The sequence below is a fragment of the Triticum aestivum genome, chromosome 2A (assembly GCF_018294505.1).
Source record: "Triticum aestivum cultivar Chinese Spring chromosome 2A, IWGSC CS RefSeq v2.1, whole genome shotgun sequence".
Taxonomy (NCBI): domain Eukaryota; kingdom Viridiplantae; phylum Streptophyta; class Magnoliopsida; order Poales; family Poaceae; genus Triticum; species Triticum aestivum.
Window position 1 is genome coordinate 100,965,938 of NC_057797.1, and position 20,266 is coordinate 100,986,203.

Below are 20,266 nucleotides of genomic sequence, written 5' to 3' on the forward strand. Positions count from 1 at the left end.
TGGTAGCTTGCTACTGCTCCGGAACACTAGGCTGACCGGCATGTGTCCTTCTTCGATCCTGTGTCTGTCCCTTCGGGGAAATGTCACGCGATGAATACCGGAGTCCTGTTAGCCCGCTACAGCCCGGTTCACCGGAGTCCTGTTAGCCCAGTGCTACAGCCTGGATTCACTCGCTGATGACCGACACGTTCGATGCTGGGTCATGGATGCCTATCCCGGTAAGTTAGTGCCACTTTGGGTTTACGACTAGCCATGTCAGCCCGGGCTCTTTATCTTATGGATGCTAGCGACACCATCGTATACGTGTGCCAACAGGCGCAAACGGTCCCGGGCAAAGGTAAGGCGACACCCGTGGGGATACCGTGCGTGAGGCCGCAAAGTGATATGAGGTGTTACATGCTAGATCGATGTGGCATTGAGTCGGGGTCCTGACAGGTTCGGTGACCGCCCCCAAGGGTTGCCATTTGTACGGGTTCGGTGACCGCCCTCAAGGGTCCCTTAGTGGAATGACGGCATCTTGCATTGTGCGAGGACATGAGGAGATTACGGTGACCCTAGTGGCTTCTTGGGAAGCATTGTGCCTCCACACCGCTCCAAACGGAGATTAGCATCCGCAAGGGTGTGAACTTCGGGATACATCGTCGTCTCCGCCTGTCTCGGTTATCTCTTACCCGAGCTCTTTACTTATGCGCTTTACCTTGTGATAGCCATATTGTTTCTTGTCATATATCTTGCTATCACATAGTTGTTTATCTTGATTAGTATAAGTGTTGGTGCACATAGGTGAGCCTAGTTATTGTAGGTTTTGTGTTTGACAAATTAACCGCTAGGTTTATTCCGCATTTGTTCAAACCTAAACCGTAATTATTTTAAAGCGCCTATTCACCCCCCTCTAGGCGACATCCACGATCTTTCAGTAGGCTCCACCGCCACTGCACGTGTGTGCTCTGACGACTACCGTAGTTTAGATTTAGGATTTATTTAATTTCTAGTTATGTACACGCCATCGAACTCCAGATCCCGCACGACTAAGACATCAGAGGAGGAAATCATACCTGTTATCCATGAATCACGAACCCAAGACATAATCTACCATCTTCCAGATGTCGTCGATGCAGACCACAATCTGCATCCGCTCCTAGACTACCTCCCAATCTCCGCGTCGGCGTTGGAGCAAACGTCGCCGCAACGGCGGAGCCCGAGAACACAGGTCCACCATGAGGATGCCACCACCGTCACACCATTCTTTCTTGAACAATCTAGTTTCTAAATCCATTCCCAACTATAGAACCGATCGCTATGTCGAGGAAGGATCTAAAGAATCTTTATTCAGCGCTGCCATCACCACTCGCAGAGCCAAAACTATGAACAATCTAAAAATACTAAACTAAAAACAATCCACACGTGTGAATCCGGCAACCCCTTTCACCACTTACGACCCTCGGTGGAGGGGAGCCGCCGGAGGACGGCGCCGGAAGGTTGGCCTCTCCCGGCGGCTGCTAGGGTTCCTTCCGCGAGGCACGGAGAGAAAAACTCTTTGCTACGAGTTGCTACACATTTCAGATCATTTAAAAATGCGAGAATGAAATTTCGGGGTACTCCCTCCTTCCATCTATATAGGGCGTAATGCGTTTTTTAAGACAACATTTGACTATTGATAAGATTAATAATACATAAAATGTATAATGTGAAAATTATAATTGGAATCTCCTTTCACATACTAATTTGACGGTATGCTTTATATAACTTGATGTCATATATTATTGTTCTAATATTTAGTCAAAGTTGACCTCAAAAAACGCATTAGACTCTATATAGATGGAAGGAGGGAGTACAAGATTACAAGAAGCAGCCAGTACGCGCACGTGTTCGGTCCCGAGGCACCGCAACGGCCGGAGAAGTCCAAACTCAAAATTCAAACTCGCTCGCTCCAACCTCAAAACTTCGTCTTCCGCTCCGCGTTCCATACACCGCAGTCCCCTCGCTCTCACTCCCCTCTGACGAGGCCCCATGGCCGTGGCGGCACGGGAAGGTACGAACCGCGAGCCCTGGCCGCGCCCGCCCGCCCTCTACGCCCCCCCCCCCCCCCCCCCCCCTCACTAACCCGGCCGTGCCCTCTCTCTCCCGCAGGCGCTCGCGGCGGCGGCGGCGACGCGTGGGCGGAGATCCTGGCCAGCGGCGGCGGCGGCGGGCCTCGCATCGGCGCGGTGTACGAGCGCCGCCGGGCGCAGGAGGCGTCGAGGCAGAGGAACGCGGACGCGTAAGTGCCGGGGCCGCCGGCGGCGGGCGCGGGGGGATTTCGGTCGGTCCTAGGGTTTCGCTGATCTCGCCGTGTTTTTTTGCTGCGCCCAGGAGAGGCGGCGTCGCGGCGGCTGTCGAGAACCGGCCGAGCTTCGCGCCGGTCAAGCGGACCAGCTGGAACCGGTCGCTCTCCATCAGGTGCGTCTCGGCCATTTCGCTGCATTTTGTGGGTGTGTTTCAGTGTTCGGCCGTTGGCCTGTGTTGGAGGCGTTGATCTGCCGTGATTCAGTGCTGCCTCCGGCCATTATCCACCCGTAGTCGTGCCTAGCTCCATACCAAGTTGAAATTTATTACCGCTCTCTTTCAAAAAAAAAAATTGTAAGTTTTTTCCCCATTTTTGTTGAATATTATAATGATTGTGGTCTTGTCTTGTCTTATTCATTTCGTTTTCCTTCGTGAACACTTATGCACGACCAATCGCATAAGCTGTTCTCTCTCATTATTCCTCGATGAGAAGAGTATTTAGTTTTTCCTTGCTTGTGTTTCATCTACTCCTATGTGCCTGGTCAATACTAGTATCACAAGGAAGTAAACAAGTTCAGTCGAGCACCTTGTCTCGTCTGTACTGCCAACTTTTGTATCTTTCCACGTAGGCAACGAAACAACCTCTGAACCTTATGTGAGGAGGCTAGCTTATAAGGGAACCTGGCCTTATGTGTGAGGCTTAGCTTCTCAGGGAAGCCTTCTGAAAGGCTTGCTCGTCCCAGGAGTGGAGTCAGTTTTGTCAGTGGATAGTTCACTAGTGAAGCTAGAGAGAGCAAGCCCTTCGTATGAGTTAGCATGTGATTAAGGTTTTCATTCTCGTTTTTCCATTTAGCAATCCCCTTCCATCTCTTTCTGATGTGGTTCTGTGGTGTTCGAATCCAAACTTTGATGTGTTTCAAGGTGCAATGTTAGGGAATCAATGCATCTTATGTAGTACTCCCGCTGTAAACAAATAGTAGACGTTTTGGAGACTTTACTGTCATTGATATCTCAAGTGCCTTTTCTCAACCTGAAGCTGGAAACTGTTAAATTGCTTTACTTTGCGGGATCCCCCTTATATCACTAGTTTTACACTTGTCTTAAGGAGACCTCCACCTTATTTACAGTGGCTTTAGTCTAAAAGGGGGAAACTGCCTTTTTTAACCTCTTTTGTTCCATGAATTCTGTTGTTATGCATGTGTCATTATAGTGGACTTCGAAATTACCTTGATTTTCTGACGTATTGATATTTAAGCTGCGGAGCAAGTCTTAGGTACTTGGGATGTCATCGCTACTGTTTAACTGACGGAGAAAATTACTTAAGTGGCAAAAGTAAGCTAGTTTTATGGGCCTTTCCAAAACAAGATAATTTTAGCGACCTAGGCAGCATAAGCTATGAAGATTCGAACTTTTGGTGCAATCATTTTGTTTTGTTGCAGAAAATTATTCTTTTGAACTGAAAATATGTTGTGTGTTTGTTTGAAATAAATTTCGTAAGTACTCCCTCGTCCCATAATATAAGAGTGTTTTTGACACTACACTACACTAGTGTGAAAAACGCTCTTATATTATGGGACGGAGGGAGTATTTTTGAAGGAACTTGCAGGAGGAACTACATGTTCTGTTGATAGAGAAGAATTAGGACCCAAATTTGCATCTTGAACCTGGGTCTGATTGTGCATTCACTCCCCCACTCAATTGAGTTAGGCTTACTTCCTGTTAGCATTTTGCTGCATCAATCAAATTGGAGTGTGGTAAGCTAAACCTGGCATTCTCTCAGCCTGCAACATGTCATTCACAATAGAATACATGAGGGTGGAGAGTGTTTGTTTCCATGTGCATTGTCTCCTTTGTTTGCTTTGTGAGGATTTTCCCCATTTTAATTACTGAAATTTAGTGCTATAGATCTCTTTTTTTTACCTCTGACATTGTTTGGTGAAACTTGATAGAGGGCGGGAAAGTATATTTTTTGCACCCGGGACAAATCTTCAGCCTCAACAGAAACTCTGCAGAGCACTCAAACGACCACCAAAACCGTGTAACAGAGTGGTGCGGCTAACATTTTTCAGGCGTACTTACTGATAATGTTAAAGTTGTTTGCCTTCTAAGCTTGCTTCTCTTTTATCAGAAAAAACCTCTTGGAGGGCCACCCGACTTGAGTAAAGAAAAGGCTTATTTTGAAGAAGTCGATGCTTTTGAGCTGATGGAAGAGAGCCCTTCGCCCAAGAACTTTGGCACATGGGCAGGAGGGATGGAGCAGAGTCTCATTGTGCATGATCTGCCTGCAATATTGGAGAGGTGGAAAATCTTCAAGCTTGCAAGATGTGCAGCATCCAATCAATTGTTTGATATCATGGAGACCCCACTTATCCCATCAGTCATCAGTAACTGCAGTACAGAAAATTATTCTGAAAAAGCTTATAGGACACCTGAAAAGGACAGAGGGTCAGGGATGCACCCAACAAGAAGGACAATCCTTTCAGGATACACTAATGAGAGTACAAAGAACATTGCAGGCGAAACCAGCATTGTCACGTCCTTTAGTGAGCTTAACATTGAGGAACCCCCCCGCATCAGCATTCCTTCATCAAGTGGTGAAGCTCTGACTGCCTCTGCACAACTTCTCATGGTTTGCAGGCAATCTGCACCAGCTACTTTAGCAGATGTTTTTTCTGCTTACTGGTAGGTATTTCAACCTTCCACATAAATTTGTCGTTACTCTGTTTTTTGGGCAGCTGAAAGAAGATCAGTTTGTCATAACATTTCAAAATGAGTTAATTTACTTTTTTTACCTGCACTGTTGCTTTTATTTATCAATTGACAAAGATATTTGTGAAAGCAGCAAGTTAGACAGCATAGTGAAGCTTGGTGAAGGAACTTATGGCGAGGCCTACAGGGCTGGAAGCACTGTCTGTAAAGTGGTACCCTTCGATGGGGATTCATTGGTCAATGGAGAGACTCAGAAGGTTTATTTCATTCATTTGGGTTGTTCTCAACTCTGAAATGTTGTGCTACTCATTAGATGGTTCTGTTTTGTAGAAATCGGAAGAAGTACTCGAGGAAGCTTTGCTTTGTCTAACACTAAATAATTTGAGAACGGACCAGGGAGATAAAGGAAAAGACTATTCATGCGATGGCTTCATTGAGACTAAAGAGTATGTCCCTTTCCGTGGGAAAAAATGCACACATATTTACTGTGCATGTTTTTTTTACCAGAATTACTACACATATAGGGTGGTATATTTGAGCCCAGGCTTGCCCTACCAATTAGTTGGCTACCCAAAATGTGGTGAAGCTTTTGCTTGCCCATAAGTTGGCCAACGTTGGAAAGAAAAATGAACTAGGGTAGACAAAGATGCACTGGCAGAACAAAGAATTGGTGTGGTGGGTTTTGGCCACCATCCAGACATACCCATAGCACTCTGTCTGAAGAATTTGTATGTTATATCCCTTTAAAATGTTACAACTCGGTGTTTTCTAGAACCACAAAAAATTGATGAAGCCTATGTGATACAACATGTAAGATGTTTGATTCTGTCTGCAGGATCATGCATAATAGTTAGTATGAAATCATAAATGGTCCTCTCTTTTGCGTATTTGCAGCTTTTGGGTTTGTAAGGGACCATATGACCCTTCACTGATTAGTGCTTGGGAAGATTGGGATTCCAAACATGAATCTGAGAATGATCATCCAAAGGACTTCTCAAACGATCAGGTAAGAATTTAGATCAAATAGATCACTTATCATTTACTCGTTGTGTTGGCGCATCAGTGAGGACTGAGAACCATGTTTCCTCAATTACCTACCCTCACACATGTAACTTTTGTTTCAGCATTATATTATCTTTGTACAAGCAGACGGTGGGAGAGACCTTGAAAAATTCGCTTTACTCGACTATAATGAGGCTCGCAGTCTACTGCTTCAAGTATGCACTTGGCATTTCCTAAACTACATTCTTACTTGAACTACAAAGTTGCTAGCATAACTAAATTAACATCCTTGATGCAGGTTACTGCCTCCTTAGCTGTAGCTGAGAGTGCCTGCGAATTTGAACATCGAGATTTGCATTGGTTTGTCCTTTCAATGCTGCTTCTCATTCATGTGTAGCCTAGGATTCCACTTTTTCTTTCTCGTTGATATGCAGTGTTAGCTATTAATGGTCACTTACCACCATAACACATGGCAGGGGTAATATTCTTTTGGCTCGTGATGAAATGTCAAACAAGGATCATACAATGAGCATCACTCTTCAAGGGAAGAGGATTCGTGCTAGAACTTTTGGTTTGACCATCTCCATAATTGACTTCACTCTTTCTCGGATCAATACAGGTGCTTACATTGACTTCTTGGTCGGAATACATTGTGCTTATTTTCTTCATGCAATTTTTGATTCCTCTGCAATCTACCTTTTGATATAGATTAAGATTCCTAGAACTACACTGTGCTTATTGTCTTTGTGCAATTTTTGATTGCTCTGTGATTTACATTATGATATGGATTAAGTTTCCTAGAACTATGCAAAAAAGTGAAATCGGTTAAGTTTATTTAATACATTTGTGAGCTGTGAGAATCATACAACTATCTCAGCCATAGGAAAGCCAAATCGTACAATAGTAAAATGAAATTTACAAATACTTGCTGGACCCAGTATCCCTTATTCCCGAGATGGCTCTTAAAAAATACAATGTTTGACTGCATAATGCAGTTGAAATTCATGAAGGAAGTGGGCGTCACCAGGATAACATGTTTAGAACCAGTCACCAGGATAACGTTGGCTTCATAAAAAGTTTAAAGTTGTACTCCCTCCGTCCGAAAAAACTTGTCCCTCAAATGGATGTATCTAACACCAAGTTAGGACAAGTTTGGGACAAGCTTTTTCGGACGAGTATATCAAATGCAATAGCCTTCCCCTAAAGCAATGTGATGATAGAACATTGAAGACATATAGCTCCCCGTATGTTTCCGATACCTTGATAATCTTTTATCTTTGTAATGTCAATCTGTAGGGAATGCCATTCTCTTTCTTGACCTGTCTGAGGACCCTGACTTATTTAAAGGACCAAAAGGAGACAAGCAGGTTTTCAGATGATTAATATTCAGATTACCATGATAAACCCTTTTGAGCTATTATAATGCATGGTTCTCATATATGCAGGCAGAAACTTATCGCAAGATGAAACAAATTACCAAGGAATGCTGGGAAGGCAGGTATTGCATATCACAGCAGACTTTTCTTCACCAAAATTCTTCCTTGTTGGTAATGGAACATAAATGACCATCTTGGTTCTTCAGTTGCAAAAATATTGTGCATAAATGCATAATTAACTATCAAATGGAACAAAAAAAAATGCTCAGGAATTACAAATGAATTAGCTATTTCTTCTGAACTGCAAAATTTGCTGACATGACATGTGCTGATCATGTACCTGTGTTATTGCAGCTTCCCAAAGACGAATGTCGTCTGGCTAATTTACCTTGTGGATATTGTGCTACAGAAGAAATACGAGGTGAGTCGCTACTTTTCTGTGACTCGGGAATTCACATCGGTTTTGTTAATCCCGGCAGGTCAAATTTGCCAGATTCTCTAACTTTGTGAACACTTTGCTAGGCGTGCAACTCCACAGATGAGAGAGAGCTCCGGTCGTTCAAGAAACGGCTTTCCTCGTGCGGTTCTGCTAGAGATTGCCTTGCTGATCCCATTTTCAGCGATCTGCTGTTGGAAGAGGAGGATGTGCGACCCTCAGCAATGCCTCCCCTGTAGTTGCATCTGCCCGTCGACTAACCATTTCGTTGGCTTGGGGTTTAGGGTTTAGGAATGTGGTGGGCACTAGAGATCGAACACACATGTTTGTTCGTCCCCACATGACATGCAAGAGAGCTTGCTGTCTAATTATGTAATATGGCTGCTGTCGCTTGTAGGACTGCTTGAATATATGTATGTAAAGCTGCTATATGCAGCTGCAACCATTCAGCAACAAAATGAATGTACTTCAGGGAGCAAGCATGTCAGAACCTGAACCTGATGAAGCGTCGAGTTTCTTCAGTTAGCTGAGTTTTGAAAACGCTTTGTGGAATCGGACAGCCATCAGCGCTCGGGTTAAACCTCGCTCGACGGCTGAGATTGCTTAAGACACAAGAACTATAGAGTGGGGCGTTTTGGACTCCATGGAGGCCGAAATGTTTGAAAATTTCAAAATTCAAACTTATTAGTTTAAAAAAAAAATCTAAAAATGTATAAGTATACAAGGATGTGATGTGTATATGTGCAAAATTTTAGGATGAAATACCTTTGAAGTGCGATCTGTGCAAAAATAAATAAATTTATGGACTTTGGGGATGAACGATCATGTGCCGAAAAGCCATGTATTTTTTTTTGCACAACCCTCATTTCAACACATTTCGTCCTGAAAATTTGTACACATGTGTGTTATGCCTCCATGTATATCTGTGTTTTTTCAGAATTTTTTAAAATATTAAAATATGATTTTTGATGAATTTTGAATTTATCAAAAACCGACCTCCATGGAGCTCAACCTCGAAAAGCAATTTTCGTTACTTTCACCTGCAGTTAAAGTTGAACCTATATAACAGCCGGGTTGTGGCTGAATAGGCATCGAGAATTATTCCCCTCATTCTGGCCCTAGACCTAGAACATATACGTTACAAATACTTTAACACAGATCTGGCACCTTGATTTGGCCAGCTTATCCCCAATTTCTTCTTAGATTTACACTTATACTCATCAGATCTTGCCATCAGAACTGGGATCTGACAAGGCATTTCAGCAGCAAAATGAATTACCGAAACATGCTCACAAGGCCAGGATAATGGATGGCCAACATTCACATTCTCATAATGAATAGAATCGGCTGGTTTTAGGAAGGTATACGAGCAAACATTAATCGCATAACTCTCACTGGTCACCACTAACGCATGTACACAACCAAGAAAGCCAGGCAATTTAAACACCACACAACCGAAGTGCTACTAACAATCCGAAGCTAACAGCAACCAGTGTGGAAAGAATGAACCAATCAAAGAAAATTACATACGGGTATAATGTACAAGCAAGCACCAATGGAACAGTTGACATCGTGTGTTTTGGCTTCAGAGCGAGAGACCTGCATGGCACGAGACTTCCATTCCCGAATGCTCAGAGCATTCTGAAAGGATCTACGGATAGCAGCTTCCGGTTCTGCGCAGGAGGTGCAGGAGGCGCCAGTCCCGGGATGTCTGGGATGCTCTTGTTATGCGGGTTGACGATCTGCGAGAAAGACAAGGTCAGATTATCATTTGCAAGTAGGAAAACAAGTGTGTAAAGTCAAAATCAAATTTTGTTTTGCCAATTTGGGACAAAGCAAGTATGCATGCGATGACACGTGTCATGGGATTCTTTATCTCCAACCATATTCTTATCAAGAATTTAGATAGGCGCAGGAGTCATTTTTATCTCCACCAAACTACCAAAGGGGATTTTGCTTTGCCTCCTTTATTTCCCAAAATTGATACAAAGTCATTTTGTTCTAGCTTTACTGACTAAGTTGTCCCCACTTTTTCATTGGACATTTCTCTGCATCCTATTATCACGAAATTAGCTAAGTGCAGCAGCTGACTCCACCACTGAATGTGCACAGAATTTCATTATCCCCGCTTTTTCATCCGATATTTTATCTCCAATGTATACTCTTATCAGGAAACGAGCTAATTGCAGCAGCTAACTCAACTGACAGTACACATATTTCCGTTCTCTAGAGGAACTTGGCTTTTAGTTGAACATGTAAGTATGGAGGGTTTGTTCCTTAACCAGCCACAGCCTCTAAAACAACTAATCCTATTCATACCCAATACAAATACTAACACAGTGCATATCATACCTTGACAACAATGATCGCAATCACACCACAAACTATCAAAAACAGAAACCCCATGATGCATTTGTCAGTTGCAACCTGCAACAACAAATATTGCAAGTCTCAGCCATTGTCTCTTCACATATACCAAACAAAGACATGTAAGGACAGGGAGAGATAACCTGACGACCAATCTCTTTCACCATTTGACTAGCTTTCTTCAATGAGAAGTGAACGGAATCTAGCTCATTGCCAATTCTCTTCATTTGGTCAGTCTGAAAAATGATAGATAACTTACGAGAAAGGATATGGCACCAATGGTAGGTAAAGCTTATAAAAGCTGAACTTCAAACCACAACTTATAACGGAGCGATAAATAAGATTCTTTAACCAAGTAATGTTTACACATCCTACTTGGGTTTTACAAAGCTATCCTGAAAACAGTCTCCAGTGTAAACAGATCCACTGGTTCTGGTTTTGCGGTTTTCTCCGGAAAATACAGATTGATCGATACACCTTACAGTTTGTTGAGTATAAAGGAACTGGAGGGATGTTGCCTTTGGATTACAGAGGTGATCTGAATATACTAGAAATGGAGAAACAGAATAGGAACCACAGTTGAACTATCCCTTAGGCATTAAAAGGGCAATATAGTTCCCAAATTCCCATTCAGAACACACTTGAAATCAAGAAACATCCAATTTCATTGGTCCAGAAAACTTACTTGCTGTGTTAGAGTTGTAGCAGTTTGAGCTCCAACATCAACAGTTTGTGCAACAACCTACAACAACAAATTTCTGTAAATTTCCTTTGTTTGCGACTTGTAAAAACACCTTATGAAAGAGTGAACAACAAACGAAAGTGTAAGTTTGCAGTGCACCATTTTCGAACGCTCAATAGCTTGGTCTGTTTGGTCCATTTGTTTCATTCCAGAATCAATCAGTTGTTGATTTGACATTTCTGCAAAAAATAATGAGGTACTTGGATGAGAATGTTAACATTTCATAAGATTAATAATAACAAAAAATTTATGACAGTACTTAATTTTACCTGATGCCATTTGAACGTTATCTTCAGCTACCTGGTCATTACCAGCATCGAATAGTTCGATCCTCTTATTACCAAGGCTACTTTGGTACCTGCAACACCATGACAACCGAAAAGCACATCTATTAGCGCCAACAGATTTACAATGGGACGGAAGACATTGCAGTTTCAGGAGGTGTATATATGAAATTTAAGAATATGTGGTTTATCAGTGATTTTTTGCGAAATTACATCCTTCAAATCTATAGACAGCATGAAAAAAAAAGTGTACTCACGTCTTCCTCATGGTGACATAAGAATTCAACTCCTTGATCTGCCATAACACACAAAGGTACAAATTATACATGTGTGGAACATGACACAACAAAGACAGGAATGAAGGAAACCACGAACCATAAATTGCTTCTTGTCATTTAGCTGTTTGTTGACCTCAGAAGTATTGCTTTTCTCCTCATCTTTGAGTACACGATCAAATTCCTTGATTAAGCTGCAAGAAATCGCGGGCATATTTACTAGAATTAAGACATGGTATGAGAACTCGGCAGTGGCACATTCTCCAGGTAAAGAGATTGCAAAATTTCATCATGCCACACGCAGAAGATCTGAAATTGCATGCTCAACAGCTCAAGTAGGAACATCGATGGCAGTGTTCGATAACAAGACTTACCGCTTGCACTCCCTCATCTTCCCAGTGAGTTCTTCCAGCTGCTTGGACTGCCTGTTGGAGTCCTTCATCTTGTCAATCTTCTGGAACCCATTGCTGCAGCAAACAACCACCGCCCATCAGAAATTCAGAATCAACCAACCCAGCACGGGAAGCAACCAGCCATAGTCTGAGCACGGGTACGCGAAATCTGATGCCAGTAAACCTTCTTTTTTACTTTTGCAGGACAGCCACGAACGAAATTGGTACTCCTAAAAAGTTTCAAGAAACGGCAGCACTGCGGCGAACAAAAAAAAAGGTAGAGAGATCTGGCTCACTGTAGGGCGCGGAAGATGTCCTGGATCTCGCCGTCGACCTGCTCGAGCTCGGGGCTCATGGGCACGTCGCTCGCCGCCATGGCGGCTGCCGGATCTCCGCCTCCGCCTAGCGGGATCCGCCCGGTTGCGGGGGGAGCAGCTCTTCCGGTGGAGGCGAGGAGGGCGGCGGTTGGGGCGAGGGGGAGGGGTTGGTGCGGACTGCGGAGCCGTTGGGTTTGGTTGGGGGCTGGAGTCGTGTGATCCTAGCTGTGAGCTGCCCAGCTGTGCGCTGCCACGCAGGGATTAGGCGGAGAAAAGCAGATGATTCTTGCCTTGTTGGAGTTCAGGTGCGTCATTTTGGTGAGATGATGGGGTCAAATTTCTTTTTTTAACCCCTCCTATATATTAATTAATTTTAAATATTCATACAATCATCCGTTACAAATTCAGCCACACAGGGCGGAACACTATTAAGAAGCACACCATCAGACCTATTATCAAAGCTGAACTTCGCAATCTCGTGCGTCATCCTGTTAATTTTGAATATCTTACAATTTATCATCAACTCAGATAAACTCAATGCTTCTACCTTTACATCAACTTGAGATCATTTTCAAGGAAAGAAGCCACAAAAGAACAATCAGTTTCTAAAATGATGGGCTTGTGGAGAGTAATACCAATGTACAACCCCGCAAGGATCGCTGTCAGTTCCGCTTCATCCGCGCTATTGCACACCCCAATATAATCCTAAGACAACATGATAACTTCTCCAGTATGGTTTCTGGCCACGACGCCCACACTTGCAATCCTTAAAGCCTCCACATAACTTGCGTCAACATTAATCTTAATGAACTCCGTAGCGGTAGCCTGCCAAGTCACAAAATTCTTTTGCATATCATTAGTAAAATTTAAGCCATCTACCCTCTCTTTACCTTTGATGCTAATCTCCGTCTTCACATTGGGATGACAGGACGAGAATGACGCCCAATAATCCTGAATGAAACTCACAGAGCGGAGATTTTTTTCCTTTCCCTTATCAAAAATCAAATCATTCCTCGGGTGTCATGCTCTCCAAAACATGAATATAATTTGCTCACGCACCGGCGACCTTACTTGATCTAATAAGATAAATAACCAATCCGGCCCCAAAAATTGAAAAACACTTCATCTGGTAAATTCCAGACCTCTCTTACCGCCAAACGTAGCGCATGAGCCTTGGGACAACTTACCAGTGCATGAAATACAGATTCATCTTCCTTAAGTTTCAGCGCAAATATATACACACTTTTAGCTGAGAACAAACCATTTTTCTCGTAGTGCCAAGCAATGAAATATCCCTCACCAACAGTCAGAATACGCAACTTCAAAATTTCCTCAGCATCATGTGGAAAGAGCAGATGCCGAATAAGATTCTCATCCAATCTTTTTGAGCCACCAATGAATAACTCAGACACACATTTGAGTCTGGTTCTGTTCTTTTTTGCAGAAATTTGAAGACCCGAATCTCTAGGAAGCCAACTGTCTCTCCATATATTTATATTTGCACCATCACAAACTTTCCAAATGACCCTCTTTTTCAGCAGCTCAAGACCATGCATAATACCTTGTCAAGTAGTCAACGTCACATGAGGGAATACAATGTCTAGCAAATGTCCATGAGGATAATACTTTGCTTTCATCACCTTTGCACATAATGAGTCCGAAAAAACCAATAAACGCCAAGCTTGTTTCGCCAAAAGCGCTTGATTAAATAATCTTAAATCTCTAAATCCCATACTTCCTTCATCTTTGGGTCTTGTCAACTTATCCCACGCCAGCCAATGAGTTTTCTTCCTATCCTCCTGGTCACCTCACAAAAAAATTCCCAACGATTTGGGATAACTCTTCACAAATAGAAGCAGGAAATTGGAAAATACCCATGGCATAGACCGGAAGAGCCTGTACGACTGACTTAATCTGGAACTCCTTCACTCCGCTAGAAGCATATTTTTCTATCCAGTCTGAAACCCGCTTAAGCGCTTTATCTTTTGTAGATTGGAATTTACCGGCCTTCATCCTCCCTTCCAGCATAGGTAAACCAAGATATTTATCCTCAAAACCATCAACAGTGATTTTGAGAACCACCAAGATAGAAACTTGATCTTCCAGACTACACTTTTTACCAAACAAAACTGAGCATTTATCCGGGCTTAACAATTGACCCGTCCCCTCCTCATAAGCTACCAAAATCCATTTAATGACCAGAGCTTGCTCCAAAGAACCCTTAAAAAATAGGAGGCTATCATCAGCAAATAATAAATGTGAGAACCCTGAAGCATGTCTGTTCAGCCGAAAATCCTGGATAGCCCCTTTCGCCGTAGCATCATGAAGTAACAACGAAAGGGCCTCAGCCACAAACATGAATAGATAAGGAGATAGAGGATCCCCTTGCCTGAGACCACAAGAAGGTTGGAATCAATCTAACATTTGACCATTAAACCGCACAAAAAATTTCACTAACGTAACACAGGTCATAATCCACTCAACCCAAACTGGAGCAAAACCATATGCTCGAATCATACTTTCCAAGAACCTCCAGTCCACACGATCATATGCCTTGGCTAGGTCCAGCTTGTACGCACAGTATTCACCCCAACTGTCTTTTAGCATACTCAATGAATGCATACATTCAAAGGCTACGAGAGCATTATCAGAAATTAATCTTTCAGGAATGAACGCACTTTGTGTAGGAGAAATCATAGCGTCCAACAGAGGTCTCATTCTATTGACAAGACACTTGGAGATAATTTTATATATGACATTGCATGGACTGATTGGCCGAAATCTTTTATCAACTGGGGGTTCTTCACTTTAGGAATAAGCATAATAGTTGTATTATTTATCCTCTCTGGCATACATCCCGAAATAAAAAATTGTTGAACTACAAGAACAATATCTTCCTTTAGCAAACCCCAATTCCTCTGAAAAAAACCCAGCTAGAAACCCATCTGGCCCTGGAGCCTTCAACGGACCAATTTAAAAGAGAGCATCACTAATCTCTTTTTCAGTAAAAGGCTTACAAAGATCCTCATTCATCTCATCATTCCCCAGAGGTTTCACAAGCGAGATAATATGAGAAGGGTTTACCGTATTGTCCCAAGAGTAATGATTCTTACAAATGAGTTTGTGATACCTTTAATCTCGTCCACATCATGAGAGAGGGACCCGTCACTCCTTTTAAGGGCCGAGATATTATTCTTCTTAGCTCTCCATGTGGCCTTTCTATGAAATAATTTTGTGTTCCTATCACCCCATTTCATTTTGTCCAAACACGATCTCTGCTTGCACATTATTTCTTCCTTTATCAAAAGTTCATCCATCTCCATGAGGATTTTCTTCCTTTCCATAACAGCAGTATGGTCATTTCTTTTGAAGAGCACATTTAATCTTTTTCGCGCCGTTTCAACCTTTTTAGGCCAATATCCAATATGTTCCTGTTGGGGATCGTTGCAGAAATTAAAATTTTCTATGCATCACCAAGATCAATCTATGGAGAAACTAGCAACGAGAGAGAGGGGAGTGCATCTTCGTACCCTTGAAGATCGTGATGCGGAAGCGTTGCAAGAACACGGTTGGAGGAGTCATACACGCAGCGATTCAGATCACGGTCGATTCCGATCTGAGCGCCGAACAACGGCACCTCCGCGTTCAACACACGTGCAGCCCGGTGACGTCTCCCGCGCCTTGATCCAGCAAGGAGGAGGGAGAGGTTGGGGAAGACAACTCTAGCAGCAGCATGACGGCGTGGTGGTGGTGGAGCAGGGTGGTTTCCAGCAGGGCTTCGCCAAGCACTACGGAGAACGAGGATGTGGAGAGGTAGGGCTGCGCTGAGAGAGAGAGACTCGTGTCCTTGGCAGCCCCCAAACCCCCACTATTTATAGGAGGAGGGGAGGAGGGTGCGCCCCCTCTGGGGTTCCCACCCCTAGGGGGCAGCAGCCCTAGATGGGATGGAGGGGACGGCCAAAAGGGGGAGAGGGGGGTGCGCCCTAGGGTGGGCCTTAGGCCCATCTGGGCATAGGGTTTCCCTCTTCTCCTCCTAGCTGCGCCTTGGGCCCTGGTGGGAGGCGCACCAGCCCACTCAGGGGCTGGTACCTTCTCACTCTTGGCCCATGCAAGCCTCCGGGGCTGGTAGCCCCTCCCGGTGGACCGCCGGAACCCTCCGGTGGTCCCGGTACATTACCGGTGATGCCCGGAACACTTCGGGTGGTCAAAACCTCACTTCCTGTATATTATTCTTTACCTCCGGATCATTCTGGAACTCCTCGTGACGTCCGGGATCTCATCCGGGATTCCGAACAACATTCGGTAACCACGTACAAACTTTCCCTATAACCCTAGCGTCATCGAACCTTAAGTGTGTGGACCCTACGGGTTCGGGAGGCATTCAGACATGACCGAGACATCTCTCTGGTCAATAACCAACAGCGGGATCTAGATACCCATATTGGCTCCTACATGTTCCACGATGATCTTATTGGATGAACCACGATGTCGAGGATTCAATCAATCCCGTATACAATTCCCTTTGTCTATCAGTATGATACTTGCCCGAGATTCGATCGTCGGTATCCCTATACCTTTTTCAATCTCGTTACCGGCAAGTCTCTTTTACTCGATCCGTAACACATCATCCTGTGATCAACTTCTTGATCACATTGAGCTCATTATGATGATGTCCTACCGAGTGGGCCCAGAGATACCTCTCCGTCACACGAAGCGACAAATCCCAGTCTTGATTCGTGCCAACCCAACAGACACTTTCGGAGATACCCATAGTGCACCTTTATAGCCACCCAGTTACGTTGTGACGTTTGGCACACCCAAAGCATTCCTACGGTATCTGAGAGTTGCACAATCTCATGGTCTAAGGAAATGATACTTGACATTAGAAAAGCTTTAGCAGACGAACTACACGATCTTGTGCTATGCTTAGGATTGGGTCTTGTCCATCACATCATTCTCCTAATGATGTGATCCCGTTATCAATGACATCCAATGTCCATGGTTAGGAAACCATAACCATCTATTGATCAACGAGCTAGTCAACTAGAGGCTCACTAGGGACATGTTGTGGTCTATGTATTCACACATGTATTACGATTTCCGGATAACACAATTATAGCATGAACAATAGACAATTATCATGAACAAGGAAATATAATAATAACCATTTTATTATTGCCTCAAGGGCATATTTCCAACAGTCCCCCACTTGCACTAGAGTCAATAATCTAGTTACATTGTGATGAATCGAACACCCATAGAGTTCTGGTGTTGATCATGTTTTGCTCGTGGAAGAGGTTTAGTCAACGGATCTGCGACATTCAGGTCCATATGCACTTTACAAATATCTATGTCTCCATCTTGAACATTTTCATGAATGGAGTTGAAGCGACGCTTGATATGCCTGGTCTTCGTGTGAAACCTGGGCTCCTTGGCAAGGGCAATGGCTCCAGTGTTGTCACATAAGAGAGTCATCGGGCCCGACGCATTGGGAATAACTCCTAGGTCGGTAATGAACTCCTTCATCCAGATTGCTTCATGTGCTGCCTCCGAGGCTGCCATGTACTCCGCTTCACATGTAGATCCTGGCACGACGCTTTGCTTGCAACTGCACCAGCTAACTGCCCCACCATTCAAAATATACACGTATCCGGTTTGTGACTTGGAGTCATCCAGATCTGTGTCAAAGCTAGCATCAACGTAATCCTTTACGACGAGCTCTTTGTCACCTCCATAAACGAGAAACATATCCTTAGTCCTTTTCAGGTACTTCAGGATGTTCTTGACCGCTGTCCAGTGTTCCATGCCGGGATTACTTTGGTACCTTCCTACCAAACTTACGGCAAGGTTCACATCAGGTCTGGTACATAACATGGCATACATAATAGACCCTATGGCCGAGGCATAGGGTATGCCACTCATCTTTTCTCTATCTTTTGCCGTGGTCGGGCATTGAGCCGTGCTTAATCTCACACCTTGCAATACAGGCAAGAACCCCTTCTTGGACTGATCCATATTGAACTTCTTCAATATCTTGTCAAGGTACGTGCTTTGTGAAAGACCAATGAGGCGTCTCGATCTATCTCTATAGATCTTGATGCCGTACCACTCTGGTGCGGAATGTGTCCTCGTGGACCTATGAAGTTCGGTAGTACCTTGATTCGAAGGTTCATGATCATTATCATTAACTCCCTCTCTAATCGGTGCAGGCATCACAGAAACATTTTCTTGAGCTGCACTACTTTCCGGTTCAAGAGGCAATACCTCATCAAGGTCTACTTTCCTCCCACTTACTTCTTTCGAGAGAAACTCTTTCTCTAGAAAGGATCCATTCTTGGCAACAAAGATCTTGCCTTCGAATCTGAGGTAGAAGGTATACCCAATAGTTTCCTTAGGGTATCCTATGAAGGCGCATTTTTCCGACTTGGGTTCGAGCTTTTCAGGTTGAAGTTTCTTGACATAAGCATCGCATCCCCAAACCTTCAGAAACAACATCTTAGGTTTCTTTCCAAACCATAATTCATACGGTGTCGTCTCAATGGATTTCGACGGAGCCCTATTTAAAGTGAATGCGGCAGTCTCTAAAGCATAACCCCAAAATGATAGCGGTAGATCGGTAAGAGACATCATAGATCGCACCATATCCAATAGAGTGCGATTACGACGTTCGGACACACCATTACGCTGAGGTGTTCCAGGTGGCGTGAGTTGTGAAACAATTCCACATTTTCCTTAAGTGCGTGCCAAATTCGTGACTCAAATATTTTCCCCCACGATCTGATCGTAAGAACTTTATTTTCCTGTCACGTTGATTCTCTACCTCATTCTGAAATTCCTTGAACTTTTCAAAGGTCTCAGACTTGTGTTTCATTAAGTAGACATACTGTAACACCCTCGATGCGACTATAGCTCCCACGTGTCGAGGCACGACTTAGAGACATAATCGCATTGAAGGCATAAGTCGCAAGTGAGGTAATCTTCACACAACCCATGTAATACATAAGGGAAAGAGATACATAGTTGGCTTACAATCGCCACTTCACACAATTACATGAATAAAGCATTACATCAACCAAATACAATCAAGGTCCGACTATGGAACCAAAATAAAAGAAGAACCCCAAATGCGACAAGGTCCTCGATCGACCCCAACTGGGCTCCACTACTGATCAACTAGAATGGAACAACACCATGGACAAGATCTTCATCGAGCTCCTCCTGAGCTTGGTTGCGTCAACTGCACAGACTCATCTGCACCTGCAAGCTGGTTTTGGAAGTATCTGTGAGCCACGGGGACTCAGCAATCTCGCACCCTCGCGATTAAGACTATTTAAGCTTATGGGTAAGGTAAAAGGTATGAGGTGGAGCTGCAGCAAGCGACTAGCATATATGGTGGCTAACATACGCAAATGAGAGCGAGAAGAGAAGGCGAAGCACGGTCGATAAAAGTATGATCAAGAAGTGATCCTAAAACAACCTACGTCAAGCATAACTCCAACAACCGTGTTCACTTCCCGGACTCCGCCGGAAAGAGACCATCACGGTTACCCACGCGGTTGATTCATTTTAATTAAGGTCAAATTTAGGTTTTCTACAACCGGACATTAACAAATTTCCATCTGCCCATAACCGCGGGCACGGCTTTCAAAAGTTCAAATCCCTGCAGGGGTGTCCCAACTTAGCCCATGACAAGCTCTCACGGTCAACGAAGGAATAAACCTCCTCCCGAGACATTCCGATCAGACTCGGTATCCCGGTACTCCAAGACATCCTCGACAATGGTAAAACAAGTCCAGCAAGACCACCCGATGCGCCGACATCCCGATAGGAGCTGCACATATCTCATTCTCAGGGCAACACCGGATAAGCAATCCGTACAACTAAAACCAGCCCTCGAGTTTCCCCGAGGTGGCGCTGCAAGGGGCTCTAGTGTGGACCAACGCTTAGACAAGCACTGGCCCGGGGGGTTAAAATAAAGATGACCCTCGGGATGCGCGACTCCCAAGGAAAAAAGGCTAGGAGGCGAATGGTAAAACCAATGTTGGGCCTTGCTGGAGGAGTTTTATTCAAGGTGAACTATCAAGGGGTTCCCATTATAACC

The 20,266-nt window shown here is 44.0% G+C and overlaps 2 protein-coding genes across 3 annotated transcripts; one reads left to right on the plus strand and one right to left on the minus strand.

Moving 5' to 3' along the window:
* The first annotated feature begins 1,874 nt into the window (after positions 1-1,874).
* LOC123187803 (serine/threonine-protein kinase haspin homolog) lies at positions 1,875-8,293 on the plus strand. 2 transcript variants are annotated; one of them, XM_044599749.1, is made up of 15 exons: positions 1,875-2,032; positions 2,131-2,260; positions 2,353-2,439; positions 4,215-4,314; positions 4,394-4,947; positions 5,108-5,231; positions 5,305-5,420; positions 5,869-5,980; positions 6,099-6,191; positions 6,275-6,336; positions 6,453-6,595; positions 7,273-7,343; positions 7,422-7,523; positions 7,707-7,773; positions 7,875-8,293. In XM_044599749.1, the coding sequence occupies exons 1-15, from the start codon at positions 2,011-2,013 to the stop codon at positions 7,892-7,894; spliced, it is 1,803 nt and encodes a 600-aa protein (XP_044455684.1). In that variant the 5' UTR covers positions 1,875-2,010; the 3' UTR covers positions 7,895-8,293. The 2 variants fall into 2 exon arrangements, with proteins under 2 accessions (XP_044455684.1, XP_044455683.1); XM_044599748.1 differs by having other exon boundaries at positions 7,422-7,474.
* An 801-nt stretch (positions 8,294-9,094) lies between these two features.
* LOC101290617 (novel plant SNARE 13) lies at positions 9,095-12,416 on the minus strand. Its single transcript, XM_044599750.1, has 10 exons — positions 12,145-12,416; positions 11,831-11,923; positions 11,557-11,650; positions 11,439-11,476; positions 11,167-11,255; positions 10,997-11,076; positions 10,841-10,897; positions 10,299-10,391; positions 10,141-10,215; positions 9,095-9,530 (listed from the first exon to the last, which is right to left on the minus strand). Exons 1-10 carry the CDS (start codon positions 12,222-12,224, stop codon positions 9,420-9,422), a joined length of 810 nt encoding a protein of 269 aa, XP_044455685.1. The 5' UTR covers positions 12,225-12,416; the 3' UTR covers positions 9,095-9,419.
* Positions 12,417-20,266: the final 7,850 nt, after the last annotated feature.

What these genes read in the sequence shown, in the direction of transcription:
- LOC123187803 (XM_044599748.1), top strand. Translation starts at nt 2,011, where the DNA reads ATGGCCGTGGCGGCACGGGAAG. An exon ending in TCTTTCTCGGATCAATACAG is followed by an intron (nt 6,596 to 7,272) that starts GTGCTTACATTG and finishes GTCAATCTGTAG; the next exon opens with GGAATGCCATTCTCTTTCTT. An exon ending in GACCAAAAGGAGACAAGCAG is followed by an intron (nt 7,344 to 7,421) that starts GTTTTCAGATGA and finishes TCATATATGCAG; the next exon opens with GCAGAAACTTATCGCAAGAT.
- LOC101290617 (XM_044599750.1), bottom strand. Translation starts at nt 12,224, where the DNA reads ATGGCGGCGAGCGACGTGCCCATGAGCCCCGAGCTCGAGCAGGTCGAC. An exon ending in AAGATGAGGGAGTGCAAGCG is followed by an intron (nt 11,651 to 11,830) that starts GTAAGTCTTGTT and finishes GATTTCTTGCAG; the next exon opens with CTTAATCAAGGAATTTGATC. An exon ending in ATGACAAGAAGCAATTTATG is followed by an intron (nt 11,477 to 11,556) that starts GTTCGTGGTTTC and finishes GTGTTATGGCAG; the next exon opens with ATCAAGGAGTTGAATTCTTA.